This window comes from Oryzias latipes, chromosome 22, assembly GCF_053564925.1.
Source record: "Oryzias latipes strain Hd-rR chromosome 22, Olatipes_Hd-rR_3.1".
Lineage (NCBI taxonomy): Eukaryota > Metazoa > Chordata > Actinopteri > Beloniformes > Adrianichthyidae > Oryzias > Oryzias latipes.
Window position 1 is genome coordinate 2,927,168 of NC_136258.1, and position 18,076 is coordinate 2,945,243.

The window sequence follows — 18,076 nt, forward strand, 5'->3', positions numbered from 1 at the left end:
TCATGTGGAAAAACACAAACGAAAGTTTTCTCTCCTCGAAAAGTCGAAGGATTTGAAGGACCAAAAGTCATAGCAGGTATTAGACGAAAGAGCTGAACATTGTAATAGTTGAATGGTTAAAATAGGTGAAAAATTGTAGCCGAAAAACGGCAGCTTTCTACTTTCTAAAAGAAAAGTCTCATTTTTTCTTTTCTGATTCTTTGACTGGTTAATAACTAATCAATGTTTAGATTAGTTAACAGCTGAAAGTGCTCAAAGCACCAATCAATCAATTTATCGTCTTCCAAACTCATGTCGTAGTTATGAAGGTAAATTCTCATTAATGCACCCTGATCTGGGTGTTCAACATTTGCACATAGACCTGTCCATAGTAGAAGTTCTCATACTTCTGTTGGTGTAATAACGATAAAGTAGTAAAGATGTTTTCAATCGGTGCTTAAAAGTTTGTTTTTATGAGCAAATCTACTTTTCCAGCCCACTCTGGAAATGTTTCTGATCAGTCTGCTGCTGTGAATCTCCTCTCCTCAGGCTTTAGCAGCACCAGCTTCAGTGTTTCCCCCGCTTCCACATGACCTCTCCCTCTTAAAAACAAACACACTGGAGAGCCGTCGACCTCCTTGACCCCGGCAACCACTTCCACGCTTGAAGAACTGAAAGCAGGGCCCCACTGGATCCAGACGCTCCTCTGGTTGAAGGCCAGAAAACAGAGGGTTAGTTAGAGGAGAGAGCAGCGCACACTACTGTGGGGGAGCAGACGCACAGATTCAAAGAGCCTCACTGGAACAAACCCAGGGTCTGCAGATGTCCCTGACAGCGACCGCGGCCTGACCAGCTCCTCCACAGACGACACAACACGACCAGAATGTATGGTTCAGAGGAGCTACAGGAACCGCACTCAGCCAGGCTATAAATGGAAAATTACTCCATCCTTGGAAATGCACCACAAGGGAACCACATACACTCTTCCTCCTCCTCCTCCTCAGCGCCGCTCAGACACCATCCTGACACTCCACACATTTGTACTCATCGCACAAACCTTAATGGATACGCTCTGCTGCTACAGTTGGTGTGTGTGTATGTGTGCGTATACATAGGGAAGGGTGTGTTAAGGTTCCACTGACACTATCCCACACAACGTGATAATGACGTCACTTCTCTCACCACACTGTGCAACCTTCTGGAGTGTGTTGCTCTCTGCCAAGACGCTGAGCCTCATGTTCTCCAGCTAGCCTTCCTCCAACCGTCACCATGCACTCAGCTCATCACTGAGCCGCTGAGGATCTGATCCACCCAGACGCAGCTTTTTAGGAAAACTTGGTGCACTTACAGCTCCTTCAGTAGGACTTCTGGAAGTCTGACAGTAGGGCAACATTGAACAAACTGAAAAAGCACATCTTTCTGTTGCATCTCAGTTATCACTACTGCTGTTTTTGAAATACTGAAAGAAAAAGAAACTAAAGTCTTTTCTAACTTTTAAAGACCAACTACAATGAAAATGGATGTTTGCGTGTTTTTAACATGTTTTTTTCTGATGATGGAGAACATAAAAGGAGGCATGTCTAAGTATTTCGTTGTTCAAATCGTTGTGAAACAGTAGCAGAAGAAAAAATTCTGTTTTAAAAAGAACATGTGACGTAGAACATATGCTGCTTTGGGCCATAAGCTCTCTGCTCTGCTCCATTCCCATCATCCACCTGCAGACTAACAGATCTGTGTACGTCCTCAATTTCCTCATCTGAGCTGGAATCTGGATCCAGACTGAACAGCTGAATAGCTCCAATACTGGTCGCCATTTTTGTTGCACTGGTAATGTTAGGTTGGGGGTGTGAGGGGCTGTAAGCTTCCGGGAAGGCTCTCAATAATGGGGAGGGGTAGGGGGGCGGGTTGCTCTGTGCCAGCAGTCCCGCCTACAACCCAGAGGTGAATCTGTAATGAACTCCTGCTGCTCTGCAGAAACTACATCCAAGAAAGCAACACAGGTTTTTTGATTTTGGTTAAAAACGCCAATCATCATTAACAGACCGCTGGGAAGGCTGGGAAACAGATCAGAAGATGAGCAGAGAGGGCCTTTGAGGATGTGAGGTATAGCTCTGCAACTAGTAGAGTTTGGAAACAAACACTGAGGCCAGATGCTGCCCCAGTGTGGGCTTGGAGAGAGACCAAGGTCCTGGCAGCAAGACACGCCTCGTTGTTCACAGGGCAACCAAACAACGCTGCTATAATGGACACCCTGATTGCTTACTGCATCACAGTCTTCCTGTGCAGCAGCTGTGTGTCACAGTCACCAACAACAACCATTACACTTCCATGCTTGCAAAAGGAAAAGAAAAAAAGGAAAATGTTAAACACAATGCTCTGATGATAGTAGACCCAGAAAGTCCAGAGAAAACAAGAAAAGCCAGAAATTAATTCGTATTTCTTTAATTGAGGAAAACAAAAGAACTTATTTTTCAACAGAATTTGTCTCTGACTGCATGACGAGTCTGGTGTCTGTTACACAACAACCATAAACTTTTACTTTAGTACTCCTATTTATTTTAAATTCTACAACTATTCTAAAATGCTTTTCATTGCTTGCCATAGTGAAGAAAAGGCTTCCCAGGAAAGAGCTAAATGTGTGTTAATGTTTAAGTTATTTGTGGACAAAACATTTGAGCAAACACCAACATTTCTATCCTATAGCAGATGTCAAATCTTTATCTAATGTCTGTTCCCTTTAAGGGTCTCCACAGTGACTCATCAGCCCCTCCTCATCCCTTTTCACTCACACCATCCACCCTCATGTCCTCCACTTCTACATCCATGATCTTCCTCCTTGATCTCCTCTTTCCTGCTAGTTCCAACCTCAGCATCCTTTTACCAACAACATCCCTCTTCCTGTTCTCAACATGTCCAACCCATCTCCATCTGCTTCACCGGAACATCTGATCTGTTCCTCAACATCTCCATCTCTGCTGCCTCGCGTCTCTGCATCAGAGTCTCTAAACCAACAACATGGCTGCTCTCACCACGTCTACACCTTTCCTTTCATTCTTGCTGACACTCTTTGGTCACACATCACACATGAAACCTTTAAAGTTGCTACTCTTAAGTCCCTCAATCTGTCCACAAACACAATTTCCACCTCTCCTTTCACTAACAGTTGTCCAATTTTCAAAGACACCCTGTAGGTCAACAGCACTGGTGGGGGTCTTTGTTCACCCGAGCCACGATTGACCCGAAATGAAAGTTCTGTTTGTGATTCGCATGATTGATTTGGGTTTACGTGGATGTCCTTTCTGACAACCCTCTGCATGTACCTAAACTTATCCCAAAGCTCTGGATGTGGAAAAACAACAGTGGGTTGAATTTTAGAAAACTAAAATGTGAATAGATTTGCAATTACTTCTTGTTTACTTCTTTGTTTGTATACATTTACTTTACACTTGATTGTATGGCAAGAAATACAAGGAATGTGGAAAGCTTCACCTGCACTGTTCAGTATGTATCTATGAGTCACACCGGTTGAATTTTTGGCTAAAGGTCAGTGAATCGGATTAAATCGCATTGTTTAAAATGAACAAAAATCAAATATAGTCGAATCAGCAACCACAAATATCAAACTAAATCAAACTGTTGTTAAAATGAATCGTTACACCCCCACTAATTACAGATTGGACAATAGGAGATTGGAAAAACTGTGTCTGCTCAGATGAGTCTCCATTTCTGCTGCTACATTCAGACGGTCGGGCCAGAATTTGGAGTCAGCAACATGATCCAGGATCCATCCTGTCTTGAATCAATGGTTCAGGCTGGTGGTGGGGATGTAGAGGATATTTTCTGGACACTTTAGTAACAACTGAGCATGGATCCAACGCCACAGCCTACCTGAGCATTGTTGCTGACCATGTCCATCCCTTTATGACCACATTCTACCATCTTCTGATGGTTACTTCCAGCAGGAGGTACAGTGTCCTAAAGCCTGAATCATCTCAGACTGCTTTCTTGAACATGACAATGAGTTCACTGGACTCAAACGGCCTCCAGTCACCAGATCTAAACCCATTAGATCACCTTTGGTATGTGGTGGAACAGGAAATTGGCATCATGGATGTACAGCCGACAAACCTGCAGCAACTGTGATGCTGTCATGTCAATATGGATCAAACTCTCTGAGGAATGTTTCCAGTATCTTGTATTCAACGAATCTATGCCACCAAGGATTAATGCAGTTCTCAAGGCAAAAGGGGGGGTCCAACCCGGTGGTAACAAGGTGTACCTTGTGAAGTGGCCGGTGAGTGTGTTACACAACAATACCAAACTTCCTTTATTTTGAAAAAATTCCAAAACCAATGAAGCTCAGGAGATAATTTGAGAGCTGGCTAATTTGAAGTGAACTCACCCGAATCTTTATGGTCCGCGTCTTTCCTCCGCACTTCTTTTTCAGCAGCATTTTCTGTGAAGGACAATAGTGGTCAATTTCAGCTGAGAAAGGCCAAACAGCTGCTTTCTCCAGACAATAAAAGCTATACACCATCGCCCTGAAACTACAACAGACACTCTGAAAAACTGAAAAGCTGCATACTTATGTCGTTTACAGATCATCTTTGAGTTTTTTTCTCAGCCTTTAGTTCATGTTGACCTTGATTTAAATAACTGCAATGCCTCTATCATTTCTAACAGTCAAGAGGTTTTCTAAAACATTAGCTGTGACAGCAAAGAGGGAGTATTGTGGTTCAATAGGATTTATAATCATAATAATCCACTCTATTGTTATTAATATATGTGAAATACATTTTATGAATAAGGGCTATAACTAGCTATAACTACCTTTTGAAAAAAACCACAAATGTCTTTCAAACTGATAGAAAAATGTTTTTCCCTCTTTTTCTTTTTCTTTGAGATGAATCTTTTTTTCTTACGTTTTCTTCACTAAAACATTTGAGATATCTTCAAAAATGAGCACTGAAAGCATCTGTTTCAAAAGTTTCTTTATAAGTGACCTCAGATAAAAGACATTCATTCTCAGTGCTGATTTCATGTGATCTGCTGTGGCTGCAGAAGACAGAAAACTTTCTCAGATTACAGAAGACATGCAGAGCCTTATAAAGTCACATCCGTCTGACAGAGTCGTGCTAGTTCAAGCAAAAAGCCAGAGCAGGTGTTTGAGGTTCTACTGGCTTCTGGGTCAAGTTGTATGGACAAAGACAAATGGGGAGTACAGTGTGGGAACTGGAGGATTTCATCTCTGCTTTTGGCAGATAATGCTGTTCTGCTGGCTTCATCAAACAGAGTGTACAGACAGAGGAGGTTGAGTTTCTGTATCCCTTGTTCTATCCTAGGAACTTTAACATTGGGAGTTGGGTCATCTAGACCCACCAGACAGTGCTCTGAACCTTTTTTCTTCAATGATTTGTGATCTTCACCGGTGTCCATGGATTACATGAAATCTATCCACCTTTATCCACCTTTGTCATGGTAGGGAGAACATGTCAATGGAAGGGGGGGGGGGGGGGGGTCATCTAAGAATTTTCTAAGAAGTTTCAGTGGAGTGGAAGGTCTGGGCATCTCTGCTGCCCCCCCAATCCAGCTCTTCATAAAGAAGGGAAAGATTGATGGAAGCAACAGATTTTTTATGTTTATAGATTCTCGTTCACTGCCTCTCCACCAACATTTTTGTATGTCTTTTGTCTAACATGAACGTGTTTTCATTGTATTTTGGAACCGGTCCTGAATGTGTGGTCTATAAATTCATCCACGCTGTGATCCAACGCTGAATCAGAACGGTCAAGGACGTCAAAGAACAGTCTCACTAAACAGTGGGAGAAAGAGGCTTATGCAACATCCTGTTTCCCACTCCAGCCCATGCAGCTCTGCTACTCTATCAGAATAAAAGGACAGAAAAAGCCCGCTGAGGGTGGAGGGGCCACATAGTTATCAAATTGTCTGAATTTGGAGAGACACGTTCTAAGGAGCATGAGGACTGAAAATGTGACTGCTGCTGCAGTTCAGAGGCCCTTCTGATCACACCCTGCCTTCGTATTCAATGCAGAAAACATTTGTTTGTTAGTGCCATCAATCATTAAAGGGTTTCTCTACAGAAACACTAACACAATAGGTTGTAGCTTCTCTTTCACTAACACGATGTTTAACATGTCACCCTTTTCTGGAATGATGCAGATTTTTAAAAGGTTATGCAAGTAGAGATGATTTATCTGATAAATGTCTTAAAATTATATAATCAAAACTATTTCATTTGAGATGAGGAAACTTTGTACTGAACACTCCTTCTGTGTATATGTATAAATACACAGACAGCCCACTTTACATGGAATAGTCAAATCCAGCAGCTCTTTCAGTGATTTTTTACTTCTACAGAGTTCAAACCAGCGTACAAATCAGGCACTGGCATATTGCGGTTTGTTTTATGTTCAAATCTTTTTTTTTTACTGAGTTCATTTAGTAAAATCTGAGTGACAGAAAGAGTCTACCAGAAAAGAAAAAACTAAAAAAAATGTAAAAGCTACGTTATTAATAAAAAAAATGTCCTAATGGTCTCAAAAAAGTGTATTTTTATAAAAAGAGTAGTGAGATTCTGCGGCTCTCACTCAGTTTTGTCTTAAAATACGGGACTAAAGAGGTTGCAGACCCCTGGTTTAGCTGTTGGATTAAGAACATTTTTCAAAGTACACATACACTCTTCATACATGCACACCGTATATAGACTTTAACATGCTCAGAGATGCGTGAATGGAGTAAAGTAACGCTTTGGGGTTGTTTTTTGTGAGGAATTAACAATGTAACACACTTAAAAGCTCAAAAAAATTAGATTTTGCATGACATAGACCCTCTAAAATACTTATTTTTTTTAAATATTTTGTTGATTTGTAAATGCAAGACTTTTACATTTAATATAAGAATATAACTCGCTTAGATTGTTTCTTTTCTGAATCTTAAAATCATAACTAAGGAAATCCATGCGACCCCTTTTTGCTAAAGGTTTAACATGAAGGTCTGGCTTCCCTCATGCATAAGAGGGTCTGCCTGCTACCTCTGCACGACCCCTTTGTATCCTCTACAACAGCGGCCCCCAACCTCTGGGCCACAGGCCAGCACCCGGACATGGGTCACTTAGCACTGGGCTACACACAAAGAATGTATAGCCTACACTTCATTGATCTGATTCTGAACAATGTTTTATTTAGAAAAAACTACCAGATTGTCTCTCCGGCATCTCGTCTCAGTCACATGTACATCTGTGACCTTCTTTAAGGGGCTGCTCTGATCAGAAACAAAACACATGAAACCACCAAGTTAGCAAAGTTGCCCAAAACAAACGCCTTTGGACAGTTTCTTAGTGCAGAGTGGAAAAGTGAGGAAACAGACGAAGAGTGTCTACATTTTAAGAAAAGAAAGCTGAATTTAATGGAAAAAAACAGGAGTCCCACTGAAATATGGATTTATTCCAAAAGCTTATTATTACCACACAGAAAACCTGCTTTGCATAATATGTTAGGATTGGCTCTCAAAGTTTACAATTCCTTTTATTATTACATTTAGAAAATAAAAGCTTTTATATGGGTCAAATAATTTTATTTTGTTGTTTTTAATCAGCCACGGCTAATATTTTCACACTACGACCATATTGATGATTTTAAACCAAGACGTTTGGGGCTGTCGACACACAATACACACACACAGACACACACACAGCTTTTTTTCTTCCCTCCCTTTCATTGCTGCCTGCTGTCTCTCATCATCTGCTCTCTTCTTCTAAAACTTCGTGGACATATGGAGCCCTGAAACCTGCAGTGACATGCACGCTCTCCCACACTTTTCCCTTCTCCTTCCGCAAAGTGGCCTGACAGATCCACTGGATTTCTACAGTGGATCAGCTTCCTCATTAGCGGCTGTGGTTGTCTGTTGTTTATTTAATCCTCTCCTGACTCCACCCCCTCATTCACAAGCTTTTGAAACAAATCACAGCCCACATCTGCCATCCGTGCCTCCCTCTACTTATGCTTCTCCAGCCAGACCACCATGGTGGCAAACATTTGACTATGAAAACGAGGACAAAGACTTTGTTTGTTTTGAGTGAAGGAGCACAGTTTGTGTAACCAAATGTGTTGAAGTTTGGAAGGAAGTCATTGTAGCTTTGTTTCAAACCCCCAATCCAAAATTTGAAGCTCGCTTTGGGATAAGCGTTGATCTGATGTGTGGCTACAGAGAACAATAGTAACAGTAATTTCAAAGTCAGGTAATACTGAATGGATATTTATGAAGAGAACTACTTGCAATTTAGATTTTTGACTATTTTCAAGAAGAACATTGATCTGTTTGTTTAACGCTTTGACACCGGAGCTTTAGAGACTACCGTAACGTTTCAGCCGTTTAAGCAATTAATGTTATTCTAGTAGATTTTACAGCGGAGAAAAGCAGCTTTGGGCTGATATGCACCAATTAACAGTAGCGATGTTCTTACGCCAACCGTTATGCGGTGCAAAACTGTTAAGATTTGCAGCTTTTCTCCCCAACAGAAGCAGCTATTTTGTGTCGGTTCCCTAAACGGACGAAAAGTTACGAAATCTCAAAGAGAGTTTGGCGACATCTCTGGTTTTAAAGGGTTGATGAATACAATTCATAATCTTATTCCTCAATGTGTCGTGTACAAGACAGCACTATGTCTTCCTCTGATTAGTCATGATCCAAATTGTGGTATCTTTTTATGTCAAAGAACCTGAGGTACGTGGACGACTCAAGAATCAACTCCAGCAATACAAAGTGTCCAAAAAACTGTTTTCTTTCCACTCTTTCTCTAAAACAGAAAAAATGAGGACGCTTCCTTGGAGTTTGTGAGATCAGAGTTTGTGACGTCACGGTGGATCCAAAACAGCTGCCGAAACAGAGGAAACTGCCAACAAAGATGCCAAAATGTTGTAGTTCCTCAGCTATACACTAGATCCTCGTGCAAAGCCAGATTCCACTAGATCCAACACACTGTGCTAAAATTATTATTATTATTATTAAAAAATACCAAAGAATCATCACTAGATGCTGAATATAAGATGCAACTTAGTACTTGTTCCATAGAAAAAAAGAAGAATTCTTTCACCTGTATTCTGCTCACATTTGAATGTATCATAGGCTCCACTTGATGTTCATTCTTTCAGCAATGACTGCTCCTGTCTAAAACCGCTGACTGGTTCTTTTTAACCACTACAACAACTGGACTGCAGTTCTTCTGAAGCCTCTGCATTTTGTCCACTTTAGGACTAAACCCACACCTACACGAGCACAGGTTCCATGTTTGACTCATGAGCAAAACTCTCAGACATCAATCCCACTTAACCAGCAAGAATAAAAAGCTGCAATCCCAGAATTTACTGAACAACCAAATAAACACACTGACAAACCAATGAGTCAAACGTTTCTCCATCAGCAGAATTTCACCTCAACGTGACGTTTTCCACACAGGCAGTTTAGCAGGTGTTACTGTGCTGGACATGAACAGATGTGAACGCCCTGGTAATTATTAAAATACACACCCGTCAGGTGATACCAGTAAACCCCAAATATGGCTGACTGTACGTCGATGATTACAATATCTGTTTGTAGCTTGATGTTTGGGCTGAGCACTGCAGCAAGAATATAAAACAATATGAAGTTTTGAACTCAGATCATTAAAAGGCATGGTCAAATAAAGGATTGCAACTTTTTCACAGCCGTATGTTGAACCACTGCAGAGTGAAGTATTACCAATGGTTTCCTTAGTTACTGTGGTCCCAGCTGGTTGGACATCATCAACTAACTCCTGCCGTGTTTACGCCGATTTCTCACTGTTCTCATGATCATGGAAACCCCACCAGGTGAGATCTTGTTTGGAGCCCCGGACCAATAGATGGATTGATGGTCATGTTCTTGTATTTTGGCACAATTGCACCAAAAGTTGCCCCTTTAACCCCCAGCTTTTTGCTGATGGTTTTGTAGTCCATTTCAGTCTAGTGCTTTCTAGGTGATTAGTTCAATTCAGGTAGATCACTTGGAGCTGGACATTTCAAAAGTACTGTACATGGGGCGGCTGTGGGGCAGCAGTAGGGCGGTCAACCTTTGATCGACAGATTGCATGTTCAATACCCGCCTTGCCCACCCATGTGTCGAAGTAAGACGATGAACCCTACATTGTCTCTTGTGGTTACAGGTTGGCACCAGTATTGGGCAGTGGAGCCGTAATCAATGCTGATTTTCTACAAATACAGAAATTGACAGATGCCGTGGATAGAAGACTTTTCTGGAGCCCTATATTTGTTACTGATTTATTTTTTTATCAGTAGAAATACTAATTATAATTCAATTTCTTTTTATTATATTACTTTTTTTTATTTCTAAAGATATGCAAAGACTTGTGTGATGGGGACTAATGCCCTAAAACCTGTGCACACTGTAAAAATCAATGCAAACAAACCAACAAAAAGAACAACTGACCTGTTGCATTTTTTCCAGATCCAGGCTCGGTCTTCCTGGCTCTCCACCGTAGCTGTGCCGATACCTTCTATAAGGTGCTGTCTGGTCAAAATGGGTCAGAATAATCGGTCGTGCAACCGGCTTTACTACTTGAAGCTGAAATCTCATTGGGGGTGGCTTCAGGCTATGTGGCGGGCTGGAACTAAAGAGTACGGGGCTGGGAGTGGCAGCACAACAGGCACTGGACTCCACCAGAGGTCTGGAAGGAGCAGGCGGTGACCTGCAACAACAGAGGTTTCGCACCTCCTCATCACTGGAAGCGCTACTGTGGTAGTCCCCGTGGCACTGTGGGAGAGAGGACACCCACTTTCTGTTTTCCCCACGACTGATTCGTTCAAGCTCTTCCTCTGAAGAATCCCGATCCAAATTGGCGTCTAAAAGAAGGCGGAGACGTCGTAACCGAGCGGGTGAAACAGGATCCTGGTTGTGCTGCTGACTGGTGGCCAAAGGCGTGAGGCCACAATTTCTTCTTCTCTCTAGAAGAGTTAAAGAACAGGAAATGTCAAAGTAAACATGTAGCATAAACTTCAAACAGAATTAATGCGGTTGTCTGCAAGCGCATGATGCTTAAACATGCAGTTTCAATTTATTGTAAGATGAATAATCTGTCGGGTGGCACTGTGCACTCACCACGGTCAATCTGTGCCAGCTCCTGGTTCTCGCCTTCAGAATCATCACTCTCTCCTTCTCCACTTCCATTATAAGAAATCTGACAATAAAACACAATCAATAAAATGGTATTTAAAATAATTATTAGTTGAAATATTGAATATGACGAAAGAGTTAACTAATGTAATTCCAGCTAATTCTGAAGTGGAGAAACGTAACCTTGAGCTGATATGCAACACTGTACAGTAGGGAAGCGCTTACGTATTCACTGTAAATCAGCTGATTTACGTTGACCGTGTTAACGTTCAAAGAGTATGTCAAAAAGCGTGTTTGTTTAGCTGTCGCTGGCGACATCTCCATTATTAAGGGATTATGGTAAATGGTGTATACTTCTATAGCGCTTTTCTACTTTCTACTTTCCTTTAAAGCGCTTTACAGCCACAGTCCCATTCACACACACATTCACACACTGATGGAGGCTCCGCTGCCAAACACTGGCGCCAACCATGATGTTAGGCAAGGTGGGGTTCAGTGTCTTGCCCAAGGACACTACCACACATGGGAGAGGCGGGAATCAAACCCGCAATGTATGATTGGAGGTTGACCGCCCCTCCACTGCAGCACGGCCGCCTTTAATGAAGTTGGAGTTTTTTTATATTTAGTTTGGATTTTTGGATTTCTTTCTCACTTCTATGTTTTTTTTTTTAATGCAGTTGACGTTTAACTAATTTTCTCATATTTTCAAGAGAGCCCTTCTAGGTGGTTACATGTGAAGATCTCTGGTAGAGGTCACAGCAGATCTGAAGCTGCTTCTGACTGCAGATACACTGTTGTTTGGTCACTGTCTTATAAAGAGAATTTTGTCTTACGTGTTTTATCAAACTTTGCGAGTGTAAAACATGACAACTTGACTGAAGGATGGAAAAATGGCATCTGTTTATTTTCAAGCTTTATTATAAAGGCTTGGTCTCACTGACAGCAGTTCACATATTGACATAGCGTAGTCTTAAAACAATATTAGACATTCAGAAATAGCAGAAGTTGTTTAATCTGCTCGAATATATATGTATTACTATACAGTACTATTTAGAAGCTGTTTTATTTAGAAAATCAAATTTGTGGTATCATGTAAAAGAACTGCTCATCATTCCTGTTGTCCTCTCTTGCATTTGCTGTGTTTTGCTCTGCTGATTTTTTTTAGTCTATAAAAATCTGTATGTTAGAAAGGTTTTTCTTTAAAAAGTGTTAACAGTTGGTCAGTGTAGATTGACATTTTTGGGTAGACGCATCCATAAATTTTTTTTTTAAATAAATAAAGTTAAGACTCACATACAAAAGGGGTTTATACAAATATAGACCTTGTGTGTCAAAAGATTTATAACCCCCTATTGTAAAAGTAAATTATGTCCAATACAAGATGCCTTTGGCTCTTTTTTTTTCTCACCTGTTGGACAGCACAAGTTAGAGGAACAAAAAGGGAGCACAGATGTGTCTTGCTCCCGTCTTAAAGAATGTCATACAAATGGAACGTAGGATTGTCAATCATGTCGAAACTACAATAGGGCAAGTTCTCTTACTCAAAAAGATTAGAAGCTCCTGTAATTTTCATCATAGCTATACCTCAACTATCAGAGACAAAATGAGAAAAAAAAAAACAGAAAATCCCATTGTATGATTTTTAAAACATTTATTAGTAAATTATGGTATTTGATCAACTACAAACAATCAAGAGTTCTGTCTCTCACAGACCTGCAACTTCTTCCCTAGAGGATCCTCTGTCCTCCACTCCTTACCTGCATTAATAGCACCTGTTTGAACTGGTTATCTATAGAAAGACACCTGTCCACAACCTCAAACAGTCACACTCCAAACTCCACTTTGGAGACCAAAGAGCTGTCTAAGGACACCAGAAACCAGATTGTTGACCTGCACCAGGCTGGAAGACTGAAACTGCAACAGGAAAGCTGCTTGGTGTGAAGAAATCAACTGAGGGAGTAAATATTAGGAAATGGAAGACATACAAGACCACTGAGAATCTCCCTCCATCTGGGGCTCTCTGCAAGATCTCACTCCATGGGGTCAAAATGATCAGCAAGGGGGAGCAAAAATCCCAGAACCCCACGGGGGATCTAGTGAACGATCTTGGACCAAAGTAACAAAGGTTACTACCATCAGTAACACATTATGACGCCTGGGAATCAAATCCTGCAGAGCAGACGTGTCTCCCTGCTAAAGCCCGTAGATGTACAGGCCGTCTAAAGTTTGCTAGAGAGCATTTGGATGGTCCAGAAGGGGGTTGGGAGAATGTCCTATGGTCAGGTGAAACCAAAATATAACTTTTTTCTACTCGTCGTGTTTGGAGGAGAAAGAATGCTGAGCTGCATCCAAAGAACACCAAACCTACTGTAAAGCATGGGGGTGGAAACATCATGCTTTGTGGCTGTTTTTCAGCAAAGGGAGCAGCACGACTGATTCGTGTAAAGGACAGAATGAATGGGGCCATGTATGGTCAGATTCTGAGTGAAAATCTCCTTCCCTCAGCTAGGGCATTGAAGATGAAATGTGGCTGGATCTTTCAGCAGGACAACGACCCCAAACACACTGTCCGGGTAATGAAGGTTCCATACAACACACTCTCACCTACTTTCTGAGTCTCTAAAAGGAATCTTTTGGTGTGTTTTACTTCTACAGTGCCCTTGAGAGTCCTGAAAGGTGCTTTTTAAATAAAATGAATTGTAATTATTATTATTATTACTTCACTCATGTTTGCCCTAACGTGTTGTATAAGTGTTAACTACAACCTGTTGTTCACAGCATGCCCATAGAAAACAAGTATGAACACTTTAGTTCTAGGGGCTCACCAAGTGGTCTACAAACATGATAATTCCTGCAGGCCACATGTGTCTGTGCAGGTTAGGCCGTTTTATGCCGCAGAAAGCCGATATCCACCCATAAAGGCACTTGTGGCTAAAACTAAACCAGCAAAATGTAACTCCAGGCCTTGAAGAGACCTGCTGATTTTTTTGTTTTTCATTCATTAAAGCTTTTGTTGTTTCTGATTGGCCTGGACAAATCTAATCCCTAGAGACATGAAGTCGCTTATTGCTGCTACAGATCATAGCCACACAACAAATTCAGAACTTTTTTGAGTTTCTTTTTTTACCTTTTCTTATACTTATTCTGTCACAGACAAAATTCGGGATAAAATCTGGAACAATAAAATATCTGTAAATCTGCCAATAAAATAACCAGCCTAAAAGTAAAATGGAATATAAATAAATGTATTCTAAAACTGCTATTTATATTACAAGAAAACCAAATAAAGAGAAAAATAGTTAATCTTATTCAAACTTTGATGCTTTGCTGATATTTCAGGAAAGTTTTAAAGTTGTTAGAAACCACTTGGTTTCCCCATAGAACTCCATAAAACTGCATAAATCATGAATCCAAATGGATTATTTGTCATTTTTCTCCAACAAACAGAAACAAAAACTAAGATGTGATTTACTGTCATCAAATCACACTTTTATTCCAAAGACCTATACCAGCCCGTCTCTTCCAAATCAATTCCTCCTTTAAAGCAGCAGGAATGCAGACATCCTGCTGACTGCAATGCTAAGAGTTAAATAATGCGCCAAACACACAGTAATTACCGCTCAGAGGCTTCACTGAGCAGCTGCCATCTGTGCTTCTGCATGTGTGTGTATGTCTGCACATTTGCGTACACAAAGTGTCCTCCCTTCCGCACACCCACACATACACCTTTTCTTCTCTCTGAAGCTCTACGAAATGTGTGAAAAATAGGGGAAATAAGCCAGGGTTCCAAATCCCAATGAGCCAAAAGATGGCATCCTAATCGTTTTAAGAGGAAATGTCCCTGGAAGTTTCACAAGCAACATGCTATTTTAATCAGACTGCTCCATGATTCCCCTGGATGGCCGTTCCTGTGACCAAATCATGACAAACGCATGATAAGGTTCAGCTCATCCTGTTTGTTCCAATGTAAATCTTTTTTATTATAAAAACAGTTTAAAGAAATAGAAGCTGTTCACTTAAACTATAAATCAATAATATAATTTCACTACTGAAGTCTGTATGAGCTTTGAGGAAAAAGACTCACTCCAATGAAAATGGTGTTTATTTGGAGTTTTTAACATATTGTAGCATTTTTCTGATGATGGAAGACATTAAAATTGTATTGCGGAGTATTTCTTTATTCAAATTGTTGTGAATCAGAAGTAGACAAAAATTGCTGTAAAAAACATAGAAAATACATTAGGTGGGCTGCAAGCTCCCTGCTCTGCTCTATTCTGATGCATCCACTGCTAGACGACTGGATCCATCTACATCTTGGTTTTCCTTGTTTGTGTTGGCGTCTGGCTCAAAACGGTACGGCTGGATAGCTCTGATACTCCTCGCCTTGTTAGGTTGGAGGTGTGAGAGGCTGTAAACTAGCAGGAGAAAGTGTAAACAGAACGCTCTCAGCAATGGGGTGGGGGGGAATCGGGTTAGGGTCCTGCCCAAACCTCAGAGACCAATTTCTTTGATACTACAATGCTGCGGCTCTCCAGCAACTAAAGAAAATGACAGACTTTTTGATATTCCCTAGAAATGACAATCATTAAACGACCACAGGGAACGTTTTAAAAATACATCAAAATATGATGGAGTGGCACTTTAAGGAGGTCAGGGGTAGAACTTTTAACAAATAGAGCAACAAGTGGAAGGCATTTTATAATCTGAAGGATATTTGTAAACTGTCTTCCCTTTTGGTATGAGCTGCAGAGCATTTCATTAAATTAAAGAGTCTGTATTTAAAGAACAGCAGACTCATACTGGACTGTGTCACTCCATGAACACAGCAGGAAAAATCCACAGAGAAATAACTGCTTTGGGAAAAGCTGCAGCCGCATTAGAAGACGTACAAAATGATGAAGATATAGATACCTAACAGCAGACCACTAACGGATAGATGAAGCTTGTAAATAATTACAAACTTATCATTTCAATTGTTTGCAGTCTGAGACACATTATAAAGTGGAGGTTGACTGATCCGTGAGATCACTAGAGTTTACCCAGTTGTTCTATTTATTTTATCATTTGAGACAACAATCAGCAGCTTCTGCAGTGAGTCATCTTTGACCTCACTGTGTGGTAGTTCAACAGCAGCATGTTAGTTTAACTCACAGCAAAAACTGCTGCCTCCTTTCCCTAAAGGAACACCTCATGCTGTAATCTTGGAGAGAAAAAAAACTTTTAAGATTGTGTCTTCATAATTATGCGTTTTAGAGCCAGTACTTATATTGATATATTTGGGGCTTTGTATAAATGGAAGGGAAATAAGAGTTTTTCCTGGTAAATCACATTGAATGATCTTCTGTTTTGGCATGCTTTGCTAAAACAAACTGTTTTTGCCATACTTCCACCAACCACATGGTTTAATCAGATGACTGAAGTCTCAATTCAAGAACAAGGTTTACCATAAAGCCGTTCTTTTAGGCCTTTTTCCAAATTCATTCACCAGGAAATCGTCTGCACTTTTTTCTGCAGCCGTCTTTTCAATATCACCCATCGGCTTGTGCCGTTCTCCGATACGTGTAGGGGTGTGATGATAACCGCATCACCACACGTTTTTATTTTATTTTTGGAAAGTTCTGTATACGGTGATGAAAGTCAGGCAAGGAAAAAATCCCTGAACTTTTCTTTGAGCGATATGGCGGGCACAGAGCGAAATTTTGGAAAAATACGTGGTCTTAGATGCATTCTGGTGCATTCTGGCAACTAGTTATTCACTTCTTTATCAAGAAACTAAGACTAATTAGAGCATCATGATTTGTCATTCAAACCCCTAGTTTGACTCTCCATTAAGGACTTGCTGGTCCTAAAAAAGAATTTGGAAAATTGCTCAAAGTAACACAATCCTACAATCTACGCTTTTCCTTAAAGCTGCAAAACATACAATTGCTAAAATATAGTAACATCAAAGCCCCAAATGGCAAAAAGAACACCAGTAACTATGATATTCTATGAAAATACCTCAGTTATTTATACATTATTTCTGCTTTAGAAATGACTGATGTACAACATCCACTTGCACTGTTTTCTCAAACTATAATTACATCAAAATATGGGATCTGCTTTAAACTATAATTCTATAACATAATACATCAATTCTTTAACACCAATACTAAGTAATCTGGGAAATATCAAAACAAACATACAAACTAAACTAAACATTGTAAACATTTTTTTAAGGGAGTGCGGGTCCAAACCATCAAATACTTATAATTAATGTTAACTATACTGAACTAAATCATGGTAATTAGGAAATACAAATAAATTAGATAGAGAAATGTATTCAAAATAAAAACTGAAACTCAAAACTAAAATTGAAATTATTTCAAAATGTGGTTTTGAGATTATTTTAAACAAAAAAGTATTTGACCTACACTACCTTAAAAATCTTTTTTTTTTTTCCAGCCAAGACCACTTCAATTTGTTTTTTATCGTCTTCTCACAACTGAGGTCGTGACCACGCTCAATAATGACGATGCCTGCCATTATTTTAACACAAATTTGATCGCAAACTCTTCAGATGTGTTTGTGAAAGTTTAGCGTGGGTCCGCCAGTTTTGGTCTCTAGGGAAGCAAGTCACGCTGACCACGTGGTGCAGACAGAGCCAATCAGACCCGTCGACGCATCCGAAAGCAACTAAAACGTCCCGTCATTGGTCAATTAGGCCGGGAAGACGAAAGATGGCCACGACCATAGAGGAAGCGATCTGCGGAGAAATATAGAAAATAAAGCTAAAATTAGCTGATTTCAGACCATTTTCTAATCCGGAAAGCGATTTGTCCGTAGAGATCAGGTCTTTATTTCCCGGAAAGTACGTTCGGTTTGCTCAAAAACCCGGATTTCCGGGAATTCCCGGAAGACTTTCATCACTGTGTATATGGTGCGTGATTGG

General features: G+C 40.4%; 1 protein-coding gene across 2 annotated transcripts in view; it reads right to left on the reverse strand.

The window, feature by feature from the left end:
• Positions 1-18,076, reverse strand: part of si:dkey-16j16.4 (uncharacterized) — a 36,521-nt gene that overhangs the window by 4,942 nt on the left and 13,503 nt on the right. The window contains exons 2-5 of one of the 2 annotated variants that reach the window (XM_011490801.4): positions 11,131-11,209; positions 10,808-10,976; positions 10,462-10,720; positions 4,382-4,435 (exon numbers count right to left, since the gene is read on the reverse strand). In XM_011490801.4, coding sequence (XP_011489103.1) covers positions 4,382-4,435; positions 10,462-10,720; positions 10,808-10,976; positions 11,131-11,209 — 561 coding nt within the window. Of the gene's footprint in view, positions 1-4,381; positions 4,436-10,461; positions 10,977-11,130; positions 11,210-18,076 lie in introns of both variants that reach the window. The other variant, XM_011490800.4, reaches the window with a different exon arrangement.